This window comes from Petaurus breviceps, unplaced genomic scaffold (genome assembly GCF_028583685.1).
Source record: "Petaurus breviceps papuanus isolate PSGF00001 unplaced genomic scaffold, PetGlider_PUasm1.0 90925, whole genome shotgun sequence".
Lineage (NCBI taxonomy): Eukaryota > Metazoa > Chordata > Mammalia > Diprotodontia > Petauridae > Petaurus > Petaurus breviceps.
This window is the reverse complement of record NW_027187380.1, coordinates 3,635,476-3,659,513: the sequence shown is the minus strand read 5'-3', so window position 1 is coordinate 3,659,513 and position 24,038 is coordinate 3,635,476. Positions and strand designations below refer to the sequence as shown.

General features: G+C 36.2%; 1 protein-coding gene across 3 annotated transcripts in view; it reads right to left on the bottom strand.

The window, feature by feature from the left end:
• CARD14 (caspase recruitment domain family member 14) overlaps positions 1–24,038 on the bottom strand; it is a 94,461-nt gene that overhangs the window by 47,210 nt on the left and 23,213 nt on the right. For all 3 annotated transcript variants that reach the window (XM_069076097.1, XM_069076095.1, XM_069076096.1), the window contains exons 2-3: positions 7,125–7,344; positions 5,444–5,581 (exon numbers count right to left, since the gene is read on the bottom strand). In XM_069076097.1, the coding sequence (XP_068932198.1) occupies positions 5,444–5,581; positions 7,125–7,335 (349 nt within the window). In that variant the 5' untranslated portion in view covers positions 7,336–7,344. The remainder of the gene's footprint in view (positions 1–5,443; positions 5,582–7,124; positions 7,345–24,038) is intronic.

Here is a 24,038-nt window from a genome sequence, read left to right as displayed (position 1 = left end):
GATTGAAAGCTCAGCATGAAGGCATTTTTTGAATGACCAATGTGTGTATTTGTTTTCTTTGACTATTTTTATTTGTTATCAGGGATGGCTTAGGAGGGTTGAGGAAGAGTTAGACACCAGTGGGAGGTGGGTGGGGAGTAGAGGTATTGACATGAAAAAAAAAATCAAAGAATCATAAAAAAAGGAGAAGAAAATTCTGAAAGGGATGTAGACAAGAAGCATGTGTCAAATTGGACACAGCCTTTTTTCAAAAAGACGTATGTAACAGACATTTATGGCATCGTCTATATGTAATGCTCTTTGCTGTTCTTTGTATATGGAAGTGCTCACATCGGTGGGTGACTGTAAAATTCATAACAAGTTTTAATTTTAAAAAGAACATAAACAAGCTATTTTCTGGCTTTTGGTGAGCCCTATCATCTTTTTTTGTAAAATTTCAGTCATTATTTCAACTTTATACCTCTTAATGTTTCTTATTGACCTTTGTTTTGAAATGTATTGTGAGTGGAATGATCTTTTAACATATGTATGCAAGGTGGCATTAATAGACTGAAAGGAAAGAAGTTAACATTTTGTATCCCCTTACAAAAACTTAGTTGATTTAAAAGATGGAAGTATTTAATGCTACATTATTATGTTTTTGCTTCAGCAGGAAAACAAAAAGCCCAACATCTTGTACTATTAACATTAACATAGTAACAAATCAAGTTGTTACTATTGACTTAATTGTGAAGTGGAATATTTTGGAACTATAGATAACATTAAAATTATATATTATTATAATAATTCATAATTATTATGACTTCACTCTGATACTGGTACAAGCATTTATACTGATGCATCAACAATTCACCAAGCAAAGAAAGATGCCAACAGTAGTCTACAGGGGGTGCTGCCTTGCATGTCCAGATGTTAACTCAATCCCAGCTAGGTTTAGCTTGCTGGAAAGCTTGGGGTAATTGTATCACAGACATGGTTCTGCTTGCCTTTGAATGGAAATATTTCCCATCTGTTAACCTATGGGTCTGGTTATTAAACCCCTTGCAAAGTGTAGAGTTATGATTCATCAACTGGCTATTCCAAAAAGATTTCTGACCTTCAACCTAGATCAAACAGACCCAAGGGAGGCTTATCCCTACATAGATTTAAAAAAGAAGAAAGTTTAGTCTATAACTTGTAGATTCAGACTTGGTCAAACCGATTAATTTAATTATAAAATTGTATAAAAATTATAAAAATGTTCTCTTCCCTCTTTCAGTATATTAGTTTATTATAGGAAACATTCCATACACTTTATGATAAATTTTTCTTTTACTATGTATATCTAAGTCTACAATAATGAGAATACAGGAGTAGAATAACTTTCTTAAAGGAATTAGCCAATAAAAGAAACCAACCTAACATTTAGATTATACTATGTCTCAGGCATTGTGCTGGGTGCCTTATGATTACCATCTCATTTGATCCTCAGAAAAACCTTTAAAGGTAGGTTATTATCCTCATTTTAGAGATGAGGAAACTGAGGCAAAGAGAGGTTAAGTGACTTGCACAGGATCACACAGCTAGTAAGTATCTGAGCTCAGATTTTAATTCTGGGTATAACACTCTATCCACTATACCCCCTAGCCTTCCCAATTTTCTAATTATTGTTTGTGCCAACATTTTTAGTAACTTCAAAGACACTGATAACAGGTATGGAGTCTATTACAGGAAAACAGCATGTGAATCTTGGTCCATGTACCCATCTCAAAGGACCCTAATGACATGTACTCATTCAGGGACCCCTTTGCTCCATCCTCTCCCTCAGAGTCATACTTAGATGCAAAGGGGGAATACCTGTGATTGAAACAGTTAGAAGATATTGCTTCAAATTTCCTTTAGAAATTTAACATTATTGCTTGAGTTGTCCCTGTATGTCAGGCAACTAAAACTAGGCAGCAGTGACAAAGCAGCCAGTCTCCCTCTATAGGAACCTTTTGAAAAATGATGGTCCTTTGAATATGTATTTGTAATTGCTTGATTATATTGAGGATGAACTGAAGCTTTCCTTTGGAAGAAAACCATACTGTTACAGTTACTAAAAGACTTTTAAAGGAATTTATTTTTTGATTTGTTATTTATCAGTAGTGACAGAGATGCCTGTTGCATAGGACAAGTTTCAAATGAAATTTTCAAGGCTTTGAAGATCTAACAGCATTTTCATCATCCATTACACAGTGAGTCTACAGGGAGCAATTGGATAACAAAACAAAATTCTTAAGAATAAGACAGCTAAGGTATGATTTGTGCTAACCCTGGGTTTAAGTGACCAGATGCTCTTTGTATCACTCCAATGTGTATTGGGAAATCTGCAAACAGAAAGCAGAGCTTAATGCCACATGAATTTTTCAAGATGAATCCGATGCAAGTGGCCCCTTGGCCTCCAATTACCCCATACCACACAACTCTCCAATAAACAGATGAGAGAACAATCATGGTGAGGCACTAATGAAATGTATTAAGTCTATTCACTAACAATTACCAAAAATTTTACCCAAACCACATGACACTCCCTGCCATGACCTCAGATCAGGAGACTAGATCTACATGAATGCCCATTAATGGGAAAAATGCACGTTAGCCTTGCTGGACTTTAGGACCCACTAACCATCAATAAAATTACCATCTGCTATCAAGGCCATTAGACATATACCTTAGATATGGATCCACACATCACACTACAAAGCAATCAGATATATCTGTCTCCTGTCCTGCTTCACTGTACTCTATTGGAGTATAGGAGAAACAAATCCAGAATGGACCGGGCCTACTTTAGTCTTCCACCCACTAAGTCATATAACAAGCTAAGACAAAAGCTATACTTCATTCTCTGATTTAGACATCTAGTCTTGGGTCTGGAATAATATCTATATTCATTTGCGCTTTGTGCTTTTTTTCCCCCTTATCTTACAAGCCTCTAATATTCTCCAGACAGAAGTGTCTGATTCCTTTGTAGATATGTGGATCCATATCTAAAGTACGTGGCTAGACTTCTCTGCTATCTCAGGGTTGTCCAGTTTCTCCCCAAACTCCTGTTCCAAAGACTCTATATGCTATATTGTATATATGTTATACGATATATATATCTTAAAGGCAGATGTTATTGAGTAAAATACTAACATTTCAAAGTAGGGAGTGTGGAAGTTCAAAGAGAGAGACCCCATTTCACCTTCTGTTGAAGGACTATCCCTCAAAATTAGCCTCCAATTCAGAAAAAAATGAGTATACATTTCTCTGTATTTGATTTTTCCCTCATTCCAATCCACTTGAATGGCCATGACAGAAAACAACAACAAAACAAAAGCAGTTGCTTTGATCCTTGTCCTTTAGAACAACAACAAATTAGCAAATCTCTGTTCTTTCCTTGAAAGAAAAAAAGTGCTCTACTCTGCTTTCAATGACAGTTACAGTTTATAATACAAACCAATTTTCTCAAATTTTATTCATTTGATTACATATAATACATATACATATATCTGTATATATAATATACACACATACATAACACATATATTCATTCATACTAGTAGAAAGGAGCTTTTATGTTAGCTGACAAAGGAAACTGCTGATCAACTGGTGTTTCTCCATACCATAGGCTGTAATAAAAATAATATTACTTCTTTATCTGATATATACCCCCAATTTAGTGAGTTGTGGGGGTTTTTTCCATGACAAATGTTTCTTACAGAAGTTTATCCATTCTCTTCCTTTGTCATATTTTACCTTGAAACATGATTTATGTATGCTTATATCTAATGTTGACTATAATATTGGATACTCCTTGAAGGCAAGGACTGTATTGATTTTTATCTTTGTATCTCCAGGCTTAGCATAGTGCATCACATATTGCAGGCGCTGAATAAAAATGTGTTAAATTTCATTAAGGTCAAGAAAATACAAGAGGAGCAGCCTACCCTCTGTAACTGTGAAGTTTAGCTAAATAATATGGATTATTTGCAAAATTGTCAATCTCAGGCTGGTTTCCCACTGATGACCACCATATTTCCAGGTCATTGTCTTCTGGTACATATTCAGGGAATGCAATTTAATTGTAATATAAGTATATTACATTAATGTTATAAGATATTATGTTATACTATATATATTATGTAATATGATTGTGCTATATTGCATACAAGTAAATGCAGAGTCATTCTAATTTGAGTATAAATCTACTGATATATATGCATTATGTGCAATATGTATGTATATTCTGCAAAGTCAAAAAAAGGATTTCATACTATGCACTATCTAGAATTATCTAGGCCATGCTCCCCTTTATTAGCAAGGATAACTGAGAGATGACTGTCTAAATGGTTATTGAAATGACTCAAATGTTTCACCAGCCAAGGGACACAAAATTTAGTAAAACTTCTTTCTATTAACTACATTTAAATTAAACTTGGCTTTTGTCAGCAACAAAATGAAAAGCTATTTTCAAAGTTGTAAGACCTCGTTTGTAATCTCTTTTTCTTTTTGGGAGGGGAACAACAAGCCTATATCCCTTAAATATCATCCCTCCCTGGGACTGTGCCATTCCTCCCTTGCTCATGGCAGCTGTGGAGAAAAGACATTTGATAAATGATTCAAAAGCAAGGGTTGAGCTTCTTCTTTTCTTTGTATGTCCCTGGAAGAGTGAGAGGGATAGAGTGAGTGTGCAAAGAATAATGACTTGCTGCTACAAATATTTTATTCCATGCTCTTCCTGTAGGGTGGTTACTTCTAGAATATTGAAAATAGAAGCGGCAAAACAAAATTATTGCAGGTTCAAATTCCTTGATTTAAAGAAAAGCAAAACTAGCATACTATGGAAATAATGATAAGGATAATAAAAGCTAGCCTTTATATAGAGACTTAAGGTGTGCAAAAAAAATATTTTTTACATTTGATCCTCACAACAACCCAGGGAGGGAGATAATTTTTTTTTACTTCCCCCTTTTACAGATGAGACAACTGAGACAGAGGTTAATTGACTTGTCCAGGGTCAGACAGGTCCAAGGATGAATTTGAACTCAGGTCTACCTGACTCCAAGTCTATCACACTATTTACTTCGCCACCTAGCAGCCTCTCAGCATTCAATTTGGACAACATGTGTTTAAATGCCAGGCCTTCAGTTTATTACCTAGGTGACTTTGGGCAAGTCACTTAACTGTTCTGGGCCTCAGTTTCCTCATATGTAAATTTAGTAGGTTGGAACTGATGATTTCCGAAGTCCCTTCCAACTCTAAATCTATGCTCTTATCTATGAAACTTAGGTTGGTTCACTGATAGAACAGGACTTCCCCAAAGGGTATTTTGCCATTGTCCTTCTTGGGAAGAGGGAGTGTAACTTACACCTATCTAATCCAGTTCTGGGAAGTTCCTCTTGCTTATGGATCCCTGAAAAAAAGTCCCAGATCTTACCACAGAAACTGCCAGAGTCAACAGAAGGCTCTTGTCCAGTGATCAGAGTGTAAATGTCAGGATTATGGAACTTCAAACTCTCCAGAAAGGCAATGGCCCCAGTTTTTCCTCGAGTCTTCAGCACATCCAGCAAGTATCCTATGAAACAGAAGGACCATTTTATAGGCAGGAGCATGGACTAGTCTCACTACAGAATGAGTAAGATAAGAGCATCTAATCTTTGATGAAGGTGGGTCTTAAGGTGAAATCTGCCATTCAGGGGTCCCTGAAAGGGGACCATACTGTGTCATTATTTCTGTATAAGGGAGGGCTAGGATTTGGTCTACTCCCCAGCAAGTTGATGTAACCACAGAAAATAAGGGTCAGAAAGGACTCTTCCCATGGGTACTGTGTGGATCTATGAGTGTACCCCAGGTTTATCAGGGGAATATTTTATAGCTACCTTTCTTAACATATTTACTTATACTTTCATATTTGCTATGCTTATACTTACTATATGCTTGGATTTTGAACTGTATCAGATACATGTTTGCTTTCCCACACCATAAGAAGGGGGTCATTCTTAATCTCCAATCAATATTTTGAAATTCCTTAAGGAATAATCCTAGGATTTTAGGATTATAGTTTTATATGCTGAAAGGGCTGAAGGGTCATATAATTTACCCCTCCCCTCCTTATTTTACAAATGAGGAAACTGAGCCTGATAGGTTAAGTGATATTTCCAAATTCATAAAGGCAATATGTAGCAGAGCTGGGATTCAAACCCAGGGCCTCTGGTTTCAAATCAAACCCTCTTTTCTCTACATTGCACTGGGCACTACCTTTTTCTTAAGACCCCATTTTTTTTTTACTAATTAGAGAACTGTGACCCAGATTCTTTGACTTCCTGACCTACTAGAGATGAACTTCCAGTGTAGATGAAATAGGTTTGTAACATTTTCTCATTTGCTTTGCCATTTTATGATCTTTACTTCAAACTATAAGGAGTCCATGGAAATATTTCAGATCTGCCAAGTGATTCTCAGTATCAGGCCTGGATGTAATCACTGTAGATTCTATTACTTAATCAATCTTATTCAGCATACATTTGGGCTCTCTGAAAAATTATGCTAATAAACATGAAAATATATGTTAAATAATGCCAAGAGCTGCATCTTCAGATTTTAAGGGAGATAAAACATGGTAATATTCACGCTAAACACACATAAAGCCTTACAAGAAAGAACATAGACATTCTATTTACAAGATGCCCAAATGCACCTCCCAAAAGTAAATAATGTCCTAATGTATCATTATCTACTTATACCACTGACCCAGGCATACAGAGAATTCTCTAGGCATAGCTGAAATATCTCCAAGGGCATTTGTCTAAATAGACTATAATTTTTAAGGGAGATAGAATACAAAGTTGCAGTGAGTATTCACTACATTTGTAGCCTTAACCCCCTAGAATCGAGAGCAAAATATGCTTCCCTTTCCTAGAAGCCATGCCCTCAGAGTACATGAAATTCCCTTCCCTTCCCCACCATCATCTCCAGATGCTCCAATGCTGGTCCTGGAAGAATAACAATTCCATGGTCTGACCTGAATTGTAGAGCCCAATGCTAGGCACACAAAAGACACAATAAATACTTGTGGGCTCAACCTGGCTTTTGAGAAGATCCCAATCACAGACTCTCACCTACTCTCATGGCATTGTTAGTGAACTTGGGGCTGTGCAGAACTTCTTCCTCATCCAGCTGATCTAGCACCTTGGCCTGCCGGAGGTAGGGAGTTAGTCGACTGGGGTAGACATTGCGAACAATCCTATATCGGTGGTTCTCCATTATCTCCCACAGGTTCTCCTCATCCAGGGTTGTCAGCTGACAGTCTTTGGGGCATAGGTCTGCCATTGCTGGAAACTAAAAAAAAAAAGAACAAGAGAGATGTAAAAATAGGAGATCCAGCATCAATAAAACAACATTAAGGAAGCAGGATGGTTATACAATTAGAGTCCATGCTATTCAAATTCTCTCTCTACATTTCTGAAATAGAAAAGGAAAGGAATGATGCAGGGACCAGGGGTTATAACTGCACAATCAAGAATCATTTATGACATTTATACTTTCTGTGTTAACCACTGGGATACAAAGACAAAAAACAAAATAGTTCCTGAAAATAGTGAAAAGGAACAGAAAGAAATCCTCTTTGGTTTGTTCCTAATAAGGAGTAATATGCAATAAAGGTGGGTTTCTATGTTCGCCTCTGTGTCACTGATTTTGATGAAGATGATGAGACAATTTCATACGGTCTCTGTAAAGGCCTTCTCTACCTAGGGAAAGAAGTAATGGGCTGGAGGTCCCACTGCATGAGGGATATCTTTTTCATAATTGGAAAAAACAACTTGCATCAAATGCAATGCAACTTTATTTTTTTTAAATTTCATATTCTAAATGTCCTTTTGTTATTTAATTGGTTAAAAATCAACCATTCACATTAAATGCAATGCAACTTTTAATTTAATATACAAAGGGACCTTTGTAGTCTTTGACAGAGAAAACCAAAGCAGTTTCATTTCATGAATGACAGTACAATTAAAGTTAAAATAATTTGAAAAAATCCTTCCTACAGTATACCTTTAAATAAATCAAGAAAAATAAATGATAATCTTTTCTAATAACCAAGAATAGCTGTGTCTACTCTGTTGGACTGTGCAGTCTAATTCTGTGTAACCTAAACAGCATGTGTGTGTGTGTATTCTATAGGATAGAAGCTCTTAATCTATTCATTTAATTTTTTTCTAATTGTTAAAATACTTGACCAATGTAGTTTAGAGCACTGTAGCATCACAAGATGGCTTTACTTAATTTCTTCTTAGAAATGGCAAGAATTTTTTTTTTTGCTTTTTGGAGGGGGAGGGTAGGGCAATTGGGGTTAAGTGACTTGCCCAAGGTCACATGGCTAGGTGTGTGTGTGTGTGAAGTGTCTGAGACTGGATCTGAACCCAGGTCCTCCTGACTACAGGGCCTGTGCTCTACTCACTGCACCACCTAGCCGCCCCTTGGCAAGAACTTTAACACATGGCTTCCTTCAAGTCCCAGCTAAAGTCCCACTTTCAGCCTTGCCCAATTCTCCTTAATCTTAGTGCATTTACCCTGAGACTACTCCTAATTTGTCCAGTGTATATCTTATTTGTACATAATTGTCTGCATGTGGTCTCCACATGTGAGCTCCTTGAGAACAGATACTGCCTTATGCCTTTCTCTATGTTCCCCTGCACTTAGCATTTAGCCCTGCTGGGCACACAGTAGGTGCTTAATAAATACTACTTGACTGACAGACATATTTGACTTCAAGAGGATTGAATTATTATAGATAATGTACTTTGAGGCATAAGGCTCTTCAGAACTGATACTCTGAGTTCCAGAGAAATGCGGATCCCTCCCCGCCCCGCCCTTTTTTTTCCTGAAGCTAATTTGTATGTGATCAGTGGACTGGTTGCTATTTTATGGATTTCTAAATTCCAGAGGTTAAACCTTCCTGGGCCTTGGATTTCTATTGTTAAGACCAAATTTGTTCCCTTGTAGTCTCTCCATTTGACCAGAAGAGGGCACTTTAAACAACTTTACACTGCTCAAGAAGCAGGTGTGGCAGGTGAAACAGTGATAACACAATACTCCACATGGTTCTTACAGTTACTTGTTCTTCTTGAAAGTAAAAAAAAAATTTTTTTAATGTAATGTAAAAATATAAAGTGAGTACCATATCACAGGCTTGTTCTGTCTGTGAAAGCATAGAGCAAAATATAGATTTTTCCTATACCTATATAATTTTTTTCTTTCTTTTTCTTCTAGTCATTTTCTAGCCAGTAGAGGATCAGTTTTCAGATTATCAAGTTGTGGTTTCCCCCACCCCCCCTTTTTTTTTACCCCTTCCTGATTCCCTCCCAAGTTTCTTTTCAAAAGGCTCAGGTAAGAGAATAAAGATTAACCCTTTATATCTTATATAATTGTAGAAAGTGCTGGACTTCTGTTGGAAATACACTTGGATAAATTCTTCCCCATTTGGAACTCAGTTGCTGTTTTTCACTCCTCACGTTAAAAACCTGGTCAAAGTATCATACCCCAGCTGATTCTTTCACACTCGCTAGCCAAAGGGTTACCACACAATTCCTAGCTTACAGGGGGAAACATCAAACATCAAACTTTTCTTTTACTCATCAAGTCAGCCTTAAGAAGGCTTCAAGATATCTTTCTAATTTGGACTAAAACTATCAACCTTTCCCAAGGAAGTTTTTCATTTCTGTGAAAGCACTGGTTCTACAGACATTTCTTTTACATCTCCATTTCTTGACTCTTTGTTGTTGACCGAAGATCAGTGTCAAAAAACTAGTAAAAAGTCTTTTGTCATTAGGGAAATATAAAATATTTTTCTCAGAATTTGTTAATAACTTTCTTTTGCTCTTCCTTCCTTCCTTCCTTCCTTCCTTCCTTCCTTCCTTCCTTCCTTCCTTTCTTCCTTCCTTTCTTCCTTCCTATCTAGAGTTGACAGGTACAACAGGGATAAAGTCTCTCAGCTGCAGTCCTTTGTGATGGAATTGAATTAGTCAGTCAATAAAAGATTATTAAGCATCATCTATGTGCCAGGCATTATACTAAGGATGCAGAAATACAAAGAAAGACAAAAAATAGTCCCTGCTCTTAAGGAACTTGCAGTCCAGTGGGGGGGAAATTCAGTGCTGAGCTCTAGATCCTCACCAAAACAAAGATCATAAACTTACTGGATCACACAGTTTAATTATCCCTAAACTGCCAAGTTTTGTTTTTTAATTATTATTTTTAGCTGTACCATCTGTATGATTCTTTGCCTTTTACTTTTGTCCATGATTTTCTCTTAATGACCCTGAGTTAATAGTTTCCTTCTCACTTCCAATACTCTTTAGCCTTACTTGCTTTCCTCATTTCGCTGATATAGGCCTCAAAGAAGAAATGACAGAAAAGTAGCTGAGGTATATATAAGCAAGAGCAGATGATAGTCTGAGCATGAGAATGACATTAGTCTTCCTGTATCCAGTAAAAGACCATATAATCATTATTAGCAGCACTAATAATAGCTAGCATTTGTATAATACTTTAAGTTTTGCAGCACAGTTTACAAATATCTCAATTTGTCCTGAAAACCATCCTTGGAGATGATGCTATTTTTATCCCCATTTTACAGAGGAGGAAACTGAGGCAAATCAAAGTTAAATGATTTGTGCAAAGTTACATAGCTAATGTCTGGGGAGAGATTTGAACTTGGTTCTTCTTGACAGCAGGTCCAGTACTCTAATACACTGTGCTACCTAGTAATCTTTAACTATCTGCCCATCACCCTCTGAGTGATATAGAACAAGGTGATGAATATGGCAAATTTCCACAAGATCCCGAATTCTGCTATCTGCAAGGCACAGCAAGGAGCACTTCACTACGTGCATTTTTTTGTTCACAGTCATAAACCAAACTCTGGTGACTATATTCTCATAAGTTACCACCAGTAACTTTATCCTTAGAAAAGTGCCAAGATATGGGGTGGCTAGGTGGCACAGTGAATAGAGCACCAGCCCTGAAGTCAGGAGGACCTGAGTTCAAATACACCTTCAGACACTTAACACTTACTAGCCATGTGACCTTGGGCAAGTCACTTAACCCCAATTGCCTGCATTATTCCCCCCTCCAAAAAACAAAAAAGAAAAGTGCCAAGAGTAGAGAAACATAGAAATATGCTGGTACCAATACAGGAACACAAGTTTCTCTTTCCTAAGAATAATAAATAATCTGGGTGCTTTCCTTAGTACTAGTACATAAACCCAAAATTGGCTGGCAGGTCCACTGTAAAAAATCTGATCACAAACTGACTCAGGCTTTTGTTCACCAAAATGTATATAAGCGCCAGTGCAAAGCACAATGAATATGCTGAAAACCATAAGGTTCAGGGACCAGAGCACAAGTGGCTTCCTCAGTTCAAACTTTACTTGTTTGTTCATTAGGTTATAACCACTGAATATAAAGTCATTCTATAGAGCTAAAAACAAGAATGATTTCTCCTAATTCTCTTGCATCCACAGAATGGGTTCGTTCTTATTGAATCGCTTTTCAAATTTACATTCTTGCAAAGTCAACATTGACATATTCATTGGAAGTGCTTTTCTGAGTCCCTGTATATTTTATATAAAACATGTAAAAAGCATTAAAAAAATTTTTTTTAGTGCACTCTCTGGTCCTTCCCCTACCATAGTCTCCTATGTTCAGTCTCTCTCCCTCTTTAGTCTCCTTCCCTATTCAGTCTTTCATTCTTTCTCTCTCACCTGTGTCCTTGATTTTTAATTGCTTTTTCTTCCTTCCTATTTTCCTTCTGCATTTGACTGCATGTCTTTAAAAATGGTGTAGAACTCCTCTGTCTAGACTGGTCATGGATCTACCCTGAGGCAAGGGGACTTTAACTTCATGACTTTACTTTAAAAAGAGAGTTGACAAAATATCTCTATATATTCTCTCTTTATATTCTTCAAGACCTCTTAAGTATTTAAAAGTTATTTAATTGTCTAAGAGCACAAAAAAATATAATCAGCCTTTAAATAGCTATATACATATGATCTACTGTGTGTTATCTGTAATAATTTTTTCTTATTTTTTGTTTTTACATCACCTTTGTTGTTTTCTTTTTTCAAAGAATATAAAGCATTTCATTTTTATAATTAAAATATTGCAATAATTTTTGATTAAAGATTCAAAATTTAAAATATTTAATATTTAAAACTTAAAATTTAATTAATTTAATTTAAATTTAAAATAATTATACAATTATATAGCATTAATAGTAACCAAAAGTAAACATACATATAAGGAAAGTAAAATCATTGTTCTTCTTGGTTCAAACAATCAAAATCATTTTAAAATTAGTTTTTAAAAAAATAGCATTTAAAATGACAATTTCTATTCTCAGACAAGCTAATTTTACAGCAAGAGGCAGCTGGTGGCTCAGTGGATAGAATACTGGGCCAGGGTCAGGAAGACCTGAGTTCAAATTCAGCCTCAGACTCTTCCTAGCTGTGTGACCCTGGGCAAGTCACTTAACTTCCAATTATCTGACAAAATGGATCTGCTGGAGAAGGAAATGGCAAACCACTTCAGTTACCTGTGCCAAGAAAATTCCCAGTGGGGTCACTAAGAGCTGAACATGACTAAACAGCAACAAAAATTTTACAGCAAAAGTCAAATCAACAATCATTTATTAAGCTCTCCCTATGTTCCAGGCACTGTCCTAAGCAGTGAGAATATAAAGAAAGGTAAAAGCAATCCCTGCTCTCAATGAGCTCACAATCTATTGGAGACAACAAGCGAACAACTATGTTCTAACATTATATGTGTGTGTGTAGTATGTACATAAATATGTGTGTAATCTTATACATAAATGTATGTGTATGTATGTAGACATATGAGGTGGGATTTTTGCTCAGACTTGAAGAAAGCCAAAGAAGCAAGGAGGCAGAGACAAAAGGTGAGAGGATTTCAAGCATGGGGGAGAGTCACTGAAAATGCAGAGCTGAGAGGAGTGTCTCGTTGGAGGAATTAGCAAGGAGGCTGGTGTCATTGGATCACAGAATACATGGAGGGGAATAAGACTGGAAGGGTAGGAAGGGGCCAGGTTATGAAGGGCAGCTTTTAGAACAAAACAAATGATTTCATATTTGATCCTGGAGGTAAATGGGAGCCTCCAGAATTTCTTGAATAGGGAAGTTACCTGGTCAGATTGTACTTTAGGAAGATCATTTTAAATATCTGAATGGAGGATGGGCTTTTGTGAGGAGAGATTTGAGGTAGGAAGACCAACAAATAGTCCAGGCATGAGTGGATAAGGGTTTATACGAAGATGGTAACAGTGTAAGAGGAGAGAAGAGGTTTATACATGAGATATTGCCAAGGGAAATGAAAAAGGACTTGGCAACACTAGCATATCAGGTATGAGAGAGAGGAAGGATTTGAGAATGACACCTAGCTTGTGAACCTGGGAGACTGAGAGGACAGTGATGCCCCCAACAGTAAGAGGAATGTTAAGAAGAAAGGAGGGCACCCCCACATCTCCCTCTCAGAACTTCAAAAGGGCAAGATCTTTTTCCCTTCACCTATTGCTGAAACAAAGAGCACAATTCCCTCAACAAGAAGAATCTCTGTGGTTGTAAACAAACAAATTGTGCATTCCTTTGGGACCACTGTCATTGTTTTTTTTTTTTTTTTGTCTTGAACGAATATAAAAAGGAAATACTATAATAAAAATGTTCACCAGAAAAAAAAAAGAAGAAAGGAAGGGCTTGAGTAGAAAAACCATGAGTTCAGTTTGGGACATGTTGAGTTTAAGATGTCTATTGGGGCATCTAGTTTGAGATATGCATAAGACAACTAGAGATACAAGACTAAATGTCATTAGAGAAGTTAGGGCTAAATAAATAAATCTGAGAATCATCTGAATAGAGATGGTAATCAGATCCATGGAGGCTGATCAACTAGTTCACTAAGGAAAATTTAAAGTTTAAAACTGTAGCAAGATTCTTGGGATACTCTGAATAAAGAGACAAGAGACCAAGAAAGACCCTTGGGAGACACCCATGGTTAGCTGACTCTGCCCTAGCAAAGATCTAGCAAAAAAGACAGAGAAAGAACAGATAGACAGAAGAACCAGAATTGTGTTGAGAAAAACTAGAGAGAAGAAAGTATCATTGAGAAGAGGGTGATTGACAACATCAAAGGCTGAGAATGGATGAGACTGAGAAAATTCCTCTTAGTTTTGGCAACTTAGAGATCACTAGTAACTTTGGATAGAATAAAAATAGAATTATGGAATAATCTTTAAAAATAAGATCTATTGTCAGAATAGATGTTAGATTTCCATTTCTTCTAAAGATGTTTTCACTAGTTTGCTATTCACTTCAGAAGCTTAAGCTTCCTTCATTACTATTAAAGTCTTCATACAAGTTGAATAGATAGATATTCGCTACTTTTTTGGTTTGGGGGGGGGGAAGAATACACAGCACACTAGACTAGAACTTGCAAGACTAAAAATACACATACACACACACAAAAAGATCCTCACAATGATTGTAAGGAAGCCACTTGAAGTCCCAGTAATGTCATTAACAGGCATGTTTTGCCACTATTTAAGAAAATAATAGCTAAACAGGCTAAAACAGACACAGAATATATAATATATTGGAGTCACTATGAATGGTTTAACTATATCCAGGACCCTGTTTAAATAATTTATTTTTATACTTACCCAGAGTATAAGGCAGAATCAGTTGCCTCATCTGTAAGATGGGGATAATAGGTTATACTTCCCAGGATTATTGTAAAGATGTAATGAAATAATCATTGTAAAGTACTTAGCATCTAGCACACAGAAAGCACTATAGAAATGTTAGCTATTGTTATTTATCCAGTTTAACAGGGGCCTCTGCATAGACTCTCCAGCAAAAAAAAAATTATTTTAACAACAGTTCCTTACTGGTTCTTAATACTAAAGAATGAAAATATTCCAATAACAGCAAATTGCTATATAAACAAGCCTGTTCACATCAAAGTCCCATCACAAAAATTAATATCCAAGAAAGAAAACCATTAAAGCCAGATCCCCTAGCTTATGAGAGATCTTATTTAAGGTTTCTCTTTCTCTTCTTTTGGAGTATGAATTTCTGTAACAGTAGACTCTAAGATACTTAATAAACTTTCAATTTTTTTCCATAAGGATTTAGTCTTTCATTTGGAAAATATGATGAAAGGATGGCATTTACAATAACAGACACACAAAAGCTCTTAATGGAGTTGCTAATATGGCTAGTGCAAATGCATAAGCATTCAAGTTGGCCACCTCACCTACTCTTGCTTTTAGAAGTCCAGCCCATCACAACCACTCTTTAAGACATGTATGGCAACCTTGACCTGTTCTCACTGAGCCCATTCAGGCTAGCTATAAGAGACCCTACTTTCTAAAAAAAAGTTTCTACCAATGAAAATATTAGAGCTAATAGGTAATCCCTGACCAAGAGGAGTCTTATTTTCCATGATCTTGACTCATCTCATTAACTACCAAAGTTTTCATGAGTCACATCAATAACCAGAAAAGATAAACTGCTAGTGCTAGAGGCAAGGTGGCACAATCTTCAATTATGAGACTTCTGTTCTCACACAGGCTGCTGCCCCCTTTCTTTGGGAGCCAAGAATCTCAATTCCATTCATTTTCAATATAGTCCTCCCTCCTATCCAGAGGGCCATAAGGAGATAACAAAGAATAATAAATTAAGAAAAAAAGTCCAGCAATGGTAACCAAGGTAGCAGCTGAATCTGACTATATGTCATATTCCACACCCAGAGTACCCAGCCTCTACAAAAGAGAGAGAGAGGGAGATGAACTTTCACATGTCTTCTCCAGAGCTTGGTAATTATAACTGCACTCTTCTGAAAATTTTTGATCCGATAACTTTTCTAGCACCATCCCAGATCCAATCACCAATCAGTCAATATGTACCCAAGGAGTATGTACTGATTTTAAAAATTAACTCAACATTTCCCCAGGAAAGTTAACATGCTCCAAAAATGAATAATAGTGCATTTTTAAAAACAAAAAGAAGTTGCTTCCAGTGCTTTGCATTGTTTTTGTCTTATTTTTAGGATTTATGAACTCAAACATCAAGAAATGAATATTTCAATATATAAAGAACAGAAAAAGAGAATATATATGAAACTGAGTCTTTATCACATACATGTTTTTTTAATGTAACAGAATAGTACAAATACTGTCCTGCTTGTCTGTGGCCTGTTTTGAATTTCCTTCTTTCTTCTGTTTATTCTTTAATACTCTTTTCTTTTTCTGTTTTTCATTACTATCATTACCCACCTTTTTTTTGCCTTCAATGCTCACCACCACCGTCATCTTTAGAAGTCCTCAGTTGTAAGAAATAAAAATAGCCAACCACCAAGTTCATGAATTGACCATGTATGAAAATATATGTCTCATTCTGCATTTCTAGTCCATCACCTCTCTGCCAAGAGGTGAGAGACATGCTTTATCATTAATTTTATGCAGTCAAGATTGGTCATTGCATTGAGCAAAATTCTTAAGTCTTTCATATTTATTTCTCTCTCTATTCTTATAGTAATTATATGAATTGTTTTCCTGATTCTGTTCACTTCAGTTTAAGTCAGTTCATACAAGTCTTCCTTGAATCTCTCCATTTTATCATTATGGTACAATAATATTCCATTACATTAAAATGCTATAATTTGTTCATCTATTCCCCAGATGATATGTATCAACTTTGTTTCCAGTACTTTGCTACAACAAAGAGTGCTGCTATAATTATTTTTCTACAAATGAGTCCTTTCCATTTGTCTTTGGTGTCTTTGAGGTATATGCCTGGCAGTTTTATTACTAGGTCAAATGGTATGCAGAGTTTAGTAAATTTGGAAGTGTAGTTTCAAAATACTTTCAGAATAGTTAAATCAATTCATAGTTATAATAACAGTTCATTAGTTTTAGTGTCCTCTCACAGTGCTCCAAAAATTGTTTTATTCCTCCTTTGTCATTTTTGCCAATCATATGAGTATGAAGAAGAATCTGCGCTGTTCTAATTTGCATTATCTTATAATTAACAATTTAGAGTATTTTTTCATATGATTCTGATGGCTTGAATTTCTTGCTTTGAGAATTGTGTGGTCAAAACAGTTTTCTAAGGAAGAAATCCAAACTAAAAATAACCATATGAAACAATGCTCCAAATCACTAAATTTAGAGAAAGGCAAAATAAGGCGGCTCTTAAGTTCCAGCTCACACCTTGGCAAATAGGAAAATGACAAATGTTGGAAGGGCTTCAGGAAAACAGATATATTAATGAACTTTTGGAGCTGAGAAATACTACAGCTATTCTGGAAAGCAATTTAGAGCTACGTCCAAAATGTCAGTAAACTATTCATACTCTTTGGCCCAGTGATACTACTACTAATCCCAAAGAGATAGACAAGAGAGGGGAAAGACAAAATATTTATAGTAGTTCTTTTTGTACTAGCAAAGAACTCAAATTTAAGAAGGTATCCATCAAGTGGATAAATAAATCATGTTCTATGAATGTTATGGAATACCATAACAGAGTACCACAAGAAGTGAGGAAGGAGATAGCTTTAGAGAAACATGAAATTTGTATGAACTGATGCAGATTTAAGTAAGGAGAACGAGAAAAACAAATATATGATAATATTATAAAGACAAAACAATTTTGAAAAAAATTAAGAACTCTAATCAGCACAATGACCAACCCTAATTCCAAAAGACGAATGACAAAGCATCCTACCCACTTTCTGACAGAGAGGTGATGGATTTAGAGTGCAAAATGAGATATGTATTTTTTTTTTCATACTTGGTCAATGCGGGACTTTGTTTTGCTTAACTATATTTGTTACAAAAGTTTTGTTGATCTTTCCCACCTGGGGAATTGAAGTAAGAGGAAAAGAAAATTGACTTTTGTTCATTGAAAAAAAGTTATCCTATCAAACATTTAAAGACCAACTAATTCCAAAATTAAATAAATTATTTGGAAAAATAGGCAAAGAAGGGGTCCTACCAAACTCCTTTCATGAAACAAATATGATACTAATACCTAAATCAGGAAAAGTAAAAACAGAAAAAAAATTATAGACCAATTTCATTAATGAATATGGATGCAAAAATCCTAACGAAAATTCTAGCTAAAAGATTACAACAATATATTACAAAGATTATACATTGTGACCAAACAAGAGTCATTCCAGGAATGCAGGAATAGTTTAACATAATGAAACCTATTAACAAAAATCATATAATAATATCAATAGATGCAGAAAAAGCATTTGATAAAATACAACACTTATCTCTATTAAAAACATTTGAAAGTTTAGGTATAAATTAATTTTTCCTTGAATTGATAAGAAGTATTTACCTAAAACCATTAGCAAGCATTATTTGTAATGGGGACAAACTAAAAGCCTTCCCAGTAAGATTGGGTATGAAACAAGGATGCCCAGTGTCACCAATATTATTCATTATCATATTGGAAATCCCAGAAATAGCAATAAGAGAAGAAAAAGAAAAATAAGGAACAAAACAGGGAATGACCTAATAAAACTATCTTTTTGCAGATGATATGATGATATACTTGGAAAATCCTAAAGACTCAACTAAAAAGTTAATTGAAATAATTAATAAGTTCAGCAAAGGACCAGGATATAAAGCAAACCCACATAAATTATCAACTTTCCTATATGTCACCAACAAGATCCTGTAGGAAGAGATAGCTAGAGATACCCCATTTAAAATAACTCTAGATAATACAAAATACCTTGGAATACACTTACCAAAAATGCATGTAGGAATTGTATTTTGTCAAAAGGTTCTTTTTGCATCTGTTGATATAATTTTGTTATTTTTTACAGTATTATAGGAGCATAGATTTAGAACTAGAAGGAATCTAGCAGACAATCTAGTCCATTCCTCTCACTTTACAGATGAATCAAAATGAGGCCAAGAGAAATTAAGTGTAGCAGAATAGCCACTGGGGGCTCCATCCTTGAGTCATGTCAATACACTCTGCTGTCATTTTGAGTGAAGTTTTGATGAGCCTGCTTTGATAAATGCATAATGGAGGGATCTATTCTTACCTTAAAGCAACTGCAGGTATTTTGTACCTCTTTCCTGTTTACTTATTATATAATGGGGGAAAAAAACCTTTTTAATTGGCTTCTGAGTAGGAACTGAAGTGAACATGAAAGAAGCTATTTGTGGAATATTGTACATAGAGATGATTAACATGTTGAGAGTTTTATTTGGATGCTTTTTTTATTATTCTTGGTACAAGGAATGGCCCTCTGCATAGGGCAGTGGTAACAACATATTTTTCAAATGAAGGTAATGAGAAAACTAAATATATCAATAAAAAATTTTAACAGAAAACACAAAACAGTAGAAAAATTAATTTCGTTCAAAATAACTATAGAATTTATAAAATATCTGGGACTTTACTTACCAAGACACACATAGGAATTAAATGGGCAGCTAGAAAGCAGGTGCTCACCCTATTACAATAATGAGCTTTATTTTAAGCTTGGGGTAAAATATCATAGTCCAAAGGTCCATATGATTTCCTCCTTTATAGCTTTAAGGAGTTTATTTTAATTTAGGCAAAGAGTTATAAGCTCAATCACAATTGCTCCTAGCCCCTAGTTAGGAATATCCCTAACATTTAGGGAAAGGTTTGGCTCTCTTCCTTAGTTTATATTTATTTTTATATTTAGTTAAGTCCTTGTTTCTCTGTAACTGAATCAAAATTCAGTTTATTAGAAACATTTTGGTAATTAATCCACAGATTGATTATAGTCTCTACTTACAGACAGGCACCAGGAGGGGAAATTGGGGAAAGAGTAGACCTTCTCTTGAGACTACTCTCATTTCTTGAGTTAATAGGTGCAGTGGTGGTATCGGCCCTAGTTTTCTGAACTAAGATGCCTATAAAGCTAATGACCCTCTTCAATTTTCTGCCACAACTAGGTCCTACCTTCTGCCTTTTCTTGCACTGGATGCTGAGGTCTTTTTGTCTCAGCTCTGTATGACCCTGCTCTTTTTTCTCTGCTTACCTCTTATCTAGTTTTGCCATAGCTTCTTCCTTTTATACATGGCCTTTAGGAACTCATTGACTCTCAGACATGATGACTTTGATTGATTCAAGGAGACAAACAATCCCTGTTAAAAATTCCTACTTAGGGGTGGTTAAGTGGCACAGTGAAAAGAGCACCAGCCCTGGAGTCAGGAGGACCTGAGTTCAAATCCAGCTTCAGACACTTAACACTTACTAGCCATGTAACTGTGGGCAAGTCACTTGACCCCAATTGCCCTGCTCTACAAAAAAGCAAAAAAAAAAAAAATTCTACTATCCTGGGATGATGAGTGGAGCCCCACTGTTGCACAGGCAACATGAGAAATTAGGAGAGTGAGAATATTAGTGAGAAATTAGAAGTTAGAGAAGTCTTTTGCCAGAGCTACGGATTAGTATAGGATGGTGTCTTACAGTCCCCAGAGAATCATGCTTGGAAAGTCATTCCACTTAAGTGGGAAATATGTTGATGAGGAAAAAGATCACATGAATAAGAAGGAACCTGCTGTCTTGGGTGACAAAGGAAATCTGAGGGAAGTTTGGTTTGGACTTAGAGTAAAAATAGGATGGAATTAAGAAAATTCTCCTTGCAAATAGCCTGTCAGAAAAGGACCTAAGCCAGAAAGAGTCTAGACTTGAGTGTCTCATAGAGGGACCCAGAATCAAGGAAATCTCTACAACTAATTTCTCACATTGGACAAAGCTAGAGTCTGTGATTACACTTTCTCTATATGCTTATTTATCTGATATTTTCTTATACCAATAATGGTATGGTATAGTATCATTATGTGGATAATTAATAACCACACCTTATTACTGATGAGGAGTTATAAGCAAAATAAAAACTGAAGGACTATGTTTCAGAAGACAAAGTCCTAGTAAAGAATCAAAAAGATTTCAAGTGGTGTCAACTGAACATGACATTAAAAACATCCTGTTGGAACCACTTGAGTAAGTCAGTACTCAATTCAGTATTAGAACCCTTAGAACACTTGAAAGAATTTTTGACCATTTGTTAGCATTAGACTGTGCATCCTTCTCTAAAAACAAATGTAACTCAAAAGTAGCATCAAGAGTCCCATGCCTTCTTTACTGATCTCCACAAAAGCAAAACTATATGGATGGTCAGATTGGTTTGAGTTTTCCCACTTAAATTAGTTATTTTCTCCTTCCCTGGAATGTCCAGTCAGTGCACAAAAAACTGGTTCAAGGATTGATGGATAAACATTGGACTTTTTTTTTGTTTGTGACTATTCAGCAACTCTCGTTTGTCTAATAAGGATGAGAACCAGTATGGTCTAGTAAATAGCAGGACAATTTTCCAGTTAGGAAGACCTGGGGACCTGGGTTCAAGTTCTGCCTCTGACAGGTTCACAGGGGCCTCCTTGTATCCCTGGCAACTCTTAAGACAGGAATTCTTATCTGGGATCTATGAACTCATTTTGTAAAATATTTTGATAACTATATTTCAGTGTAACTAGTTTCCTTTGTAATCCTCTGTATCTTATTTTACTTTATTTTATTTTATGAGAAAGGGTTCATAGATTCCACGTGACTTCAAAAGGAGTTCATGACACAAAAAAGGTTCAGAATCCTTTCTTTAAGACTTTAAGTTATAGACAACATATTGTTTCCTATGATAATGAATTTTGGATTAAAAAAAAAAAGAAAGTAGTGATAATTATATTTTTCCTGTTTTCTTTCCCAGGGACAATCTAGAAAACTAGATTCTCTGTTATTGGAAGACACTGTAGCATAGTAGAAAGCTAACTAGATCTAGAGTCAGATTGCAACTCAAAACCTGATTCTAACCTTTACTAGCTATGTGACTATGGAAAAGTCATTTTATATCACAACCTCAGTTTCCTCAGCTTTACAATACAAATTATATCTTTCACACTACCTGTATCAATCAGTTGTTATGGGAGAAATACTTTGAAAACCTCATAGTACTACATAAATATGAATTATCATTGTTAGGCTTTGGGAAAGATTATTTAAGGAGATTGTATAATCTCCTCTAAAGAGCTTAAAGAACAAATAAATGACTATCAGAAATGGAATTGAACTGAATACCCCTTCTACCACTTAATCACCATATGACTGTGGACAAGTCACTTAACCCATTAATGAGCCTCAGTTTCATCTGTAAAATGGAGACTCTAATATGTAAGGGAGAAAGATTTGCTATCTTCCCCCTTCCTCCCTGTTTAGTTGATGTAACCACAGGATACAATCACAGATAATAGGGCTTTGATGTACATCTTATTATGATTGAGTCAGAAGAGAGTTACATTGGCCACACGTCCAGGTGACAAAGAAAGTCAGGTCAGCCCTAAGTCAGTCAACAGTTACAGATAGAGATAGTGAAGCAGAAACCAGAAGTGAGGGAAGAACCCATCTCTTCACTTCTTGGGAAAAGAGGAAGGAATGTACTTTTTTTCTCCTAGATTTCCTTCTGTCATGGCATCTAATAACAAAGCTACTCACTCCAAGGAAGATATCCCATACTACAGTTGGAAAATCAGTTAAAAAGAGTTTAAGGCACAGTTGAGGCAACAGAGATGCATACTCCAGATAGACAGATAAAGAATGGCAATCACTCTAGGTGGGAAATGGCTTCAAGAAGGGTAACCTCTGGCAGCAAAGAAGAGAGTCAGCTATGGACCCAAGAAACAGTTAGCTGGGGGGAGGTGGGGCTAGGTGGCACAGTGAATAGAGCACAGGCCCTGGAGTCAGGAGGACCTGAGTTCAAATCCGGCCTCAGACACTTGACACACTTACTAGCCATGTGACCTTGGGCAAGTCACTTAACCCCAATTGACCTGCCTTCCCCCTCCAAAAAAAAAAGGAAAGTTAGTCCTGGCAATATGAAGTTTTGTGAGGATTCTATCAGTAAAGAAAGAACATTGAGACCCTGACGTTATGGAATTGTCAGTTGCTTTGGCCACTTGGGTTCCCTAGATGAATGTCTCACTACTGATGGGGTGCTTGGGATCTATGTTTGTAATATCAGTTTGTAACATCGGTTTGTAAAATCAATTTGTAAAACCAGTCTGTAAAATCACATTTCCCACCCTCCGCCCCCCCCCCACCAGTCTCAGAGCATTAACTCTGCCCCTTCCCCCTGCCAGCACTCTGCCCTGCAACAATTCATGAACTGTTTATTTCTGCTTGGAACAATAACAAGCTACACCAATGAATCCTTCACTAAACCTTCTATAAACATTTTAGCTTAGGCAAATGTTATCTCCCCTTAGTATAGTGGCCAGCTGCACCTATGAATCCTTCAATGCACTATCTATAGGTTAACTCCTTAGACAATTATACACGTAGTGAGTCTCAGTTAGCCTTGGTTCCCAACATCCATCTTGTCAAACATGACACTGATGGGTGTCATATTAGGCACTTCTCAGTCAGCCCTGACTGCTAGCTGACTTAGTGACGTTTCAAGCCTAAAACCACACCTCCAGGTAGCCCCCCCCCTTGGGTTATTTCCCAGTGAATTATGGGCAATACACCTTCGTGGTTGATATTAAAAGTGCATGTTCCTTTAAGCACTGACCACTCCTTAACTCCTCCCTAATCCCACCCTTACCTATCTAGTTAGCATAATTGACACCTGATTTTCTGTCCTGACTCCTTAAAAACTATACCTATGACTTCTTTAAGTTTGCAGGTTCCCTAAGAACCCCTGCCCACTGTAAAGAATAACAATAAACTTTTTCAATCCTGACTCCAAGATTGCTTGGGCCTACTGAATTCCTTCCAGACTCCAAATTCTGGGACTCTGGTCATTGATAAGAGTTCCTGTATAACCTATTGTCATTCCCTCATCACTACTATTGTGCTCTAAGTTTATGCCTACTACCTTATTTCACTGCATAATCATTGCAGATTTTTATG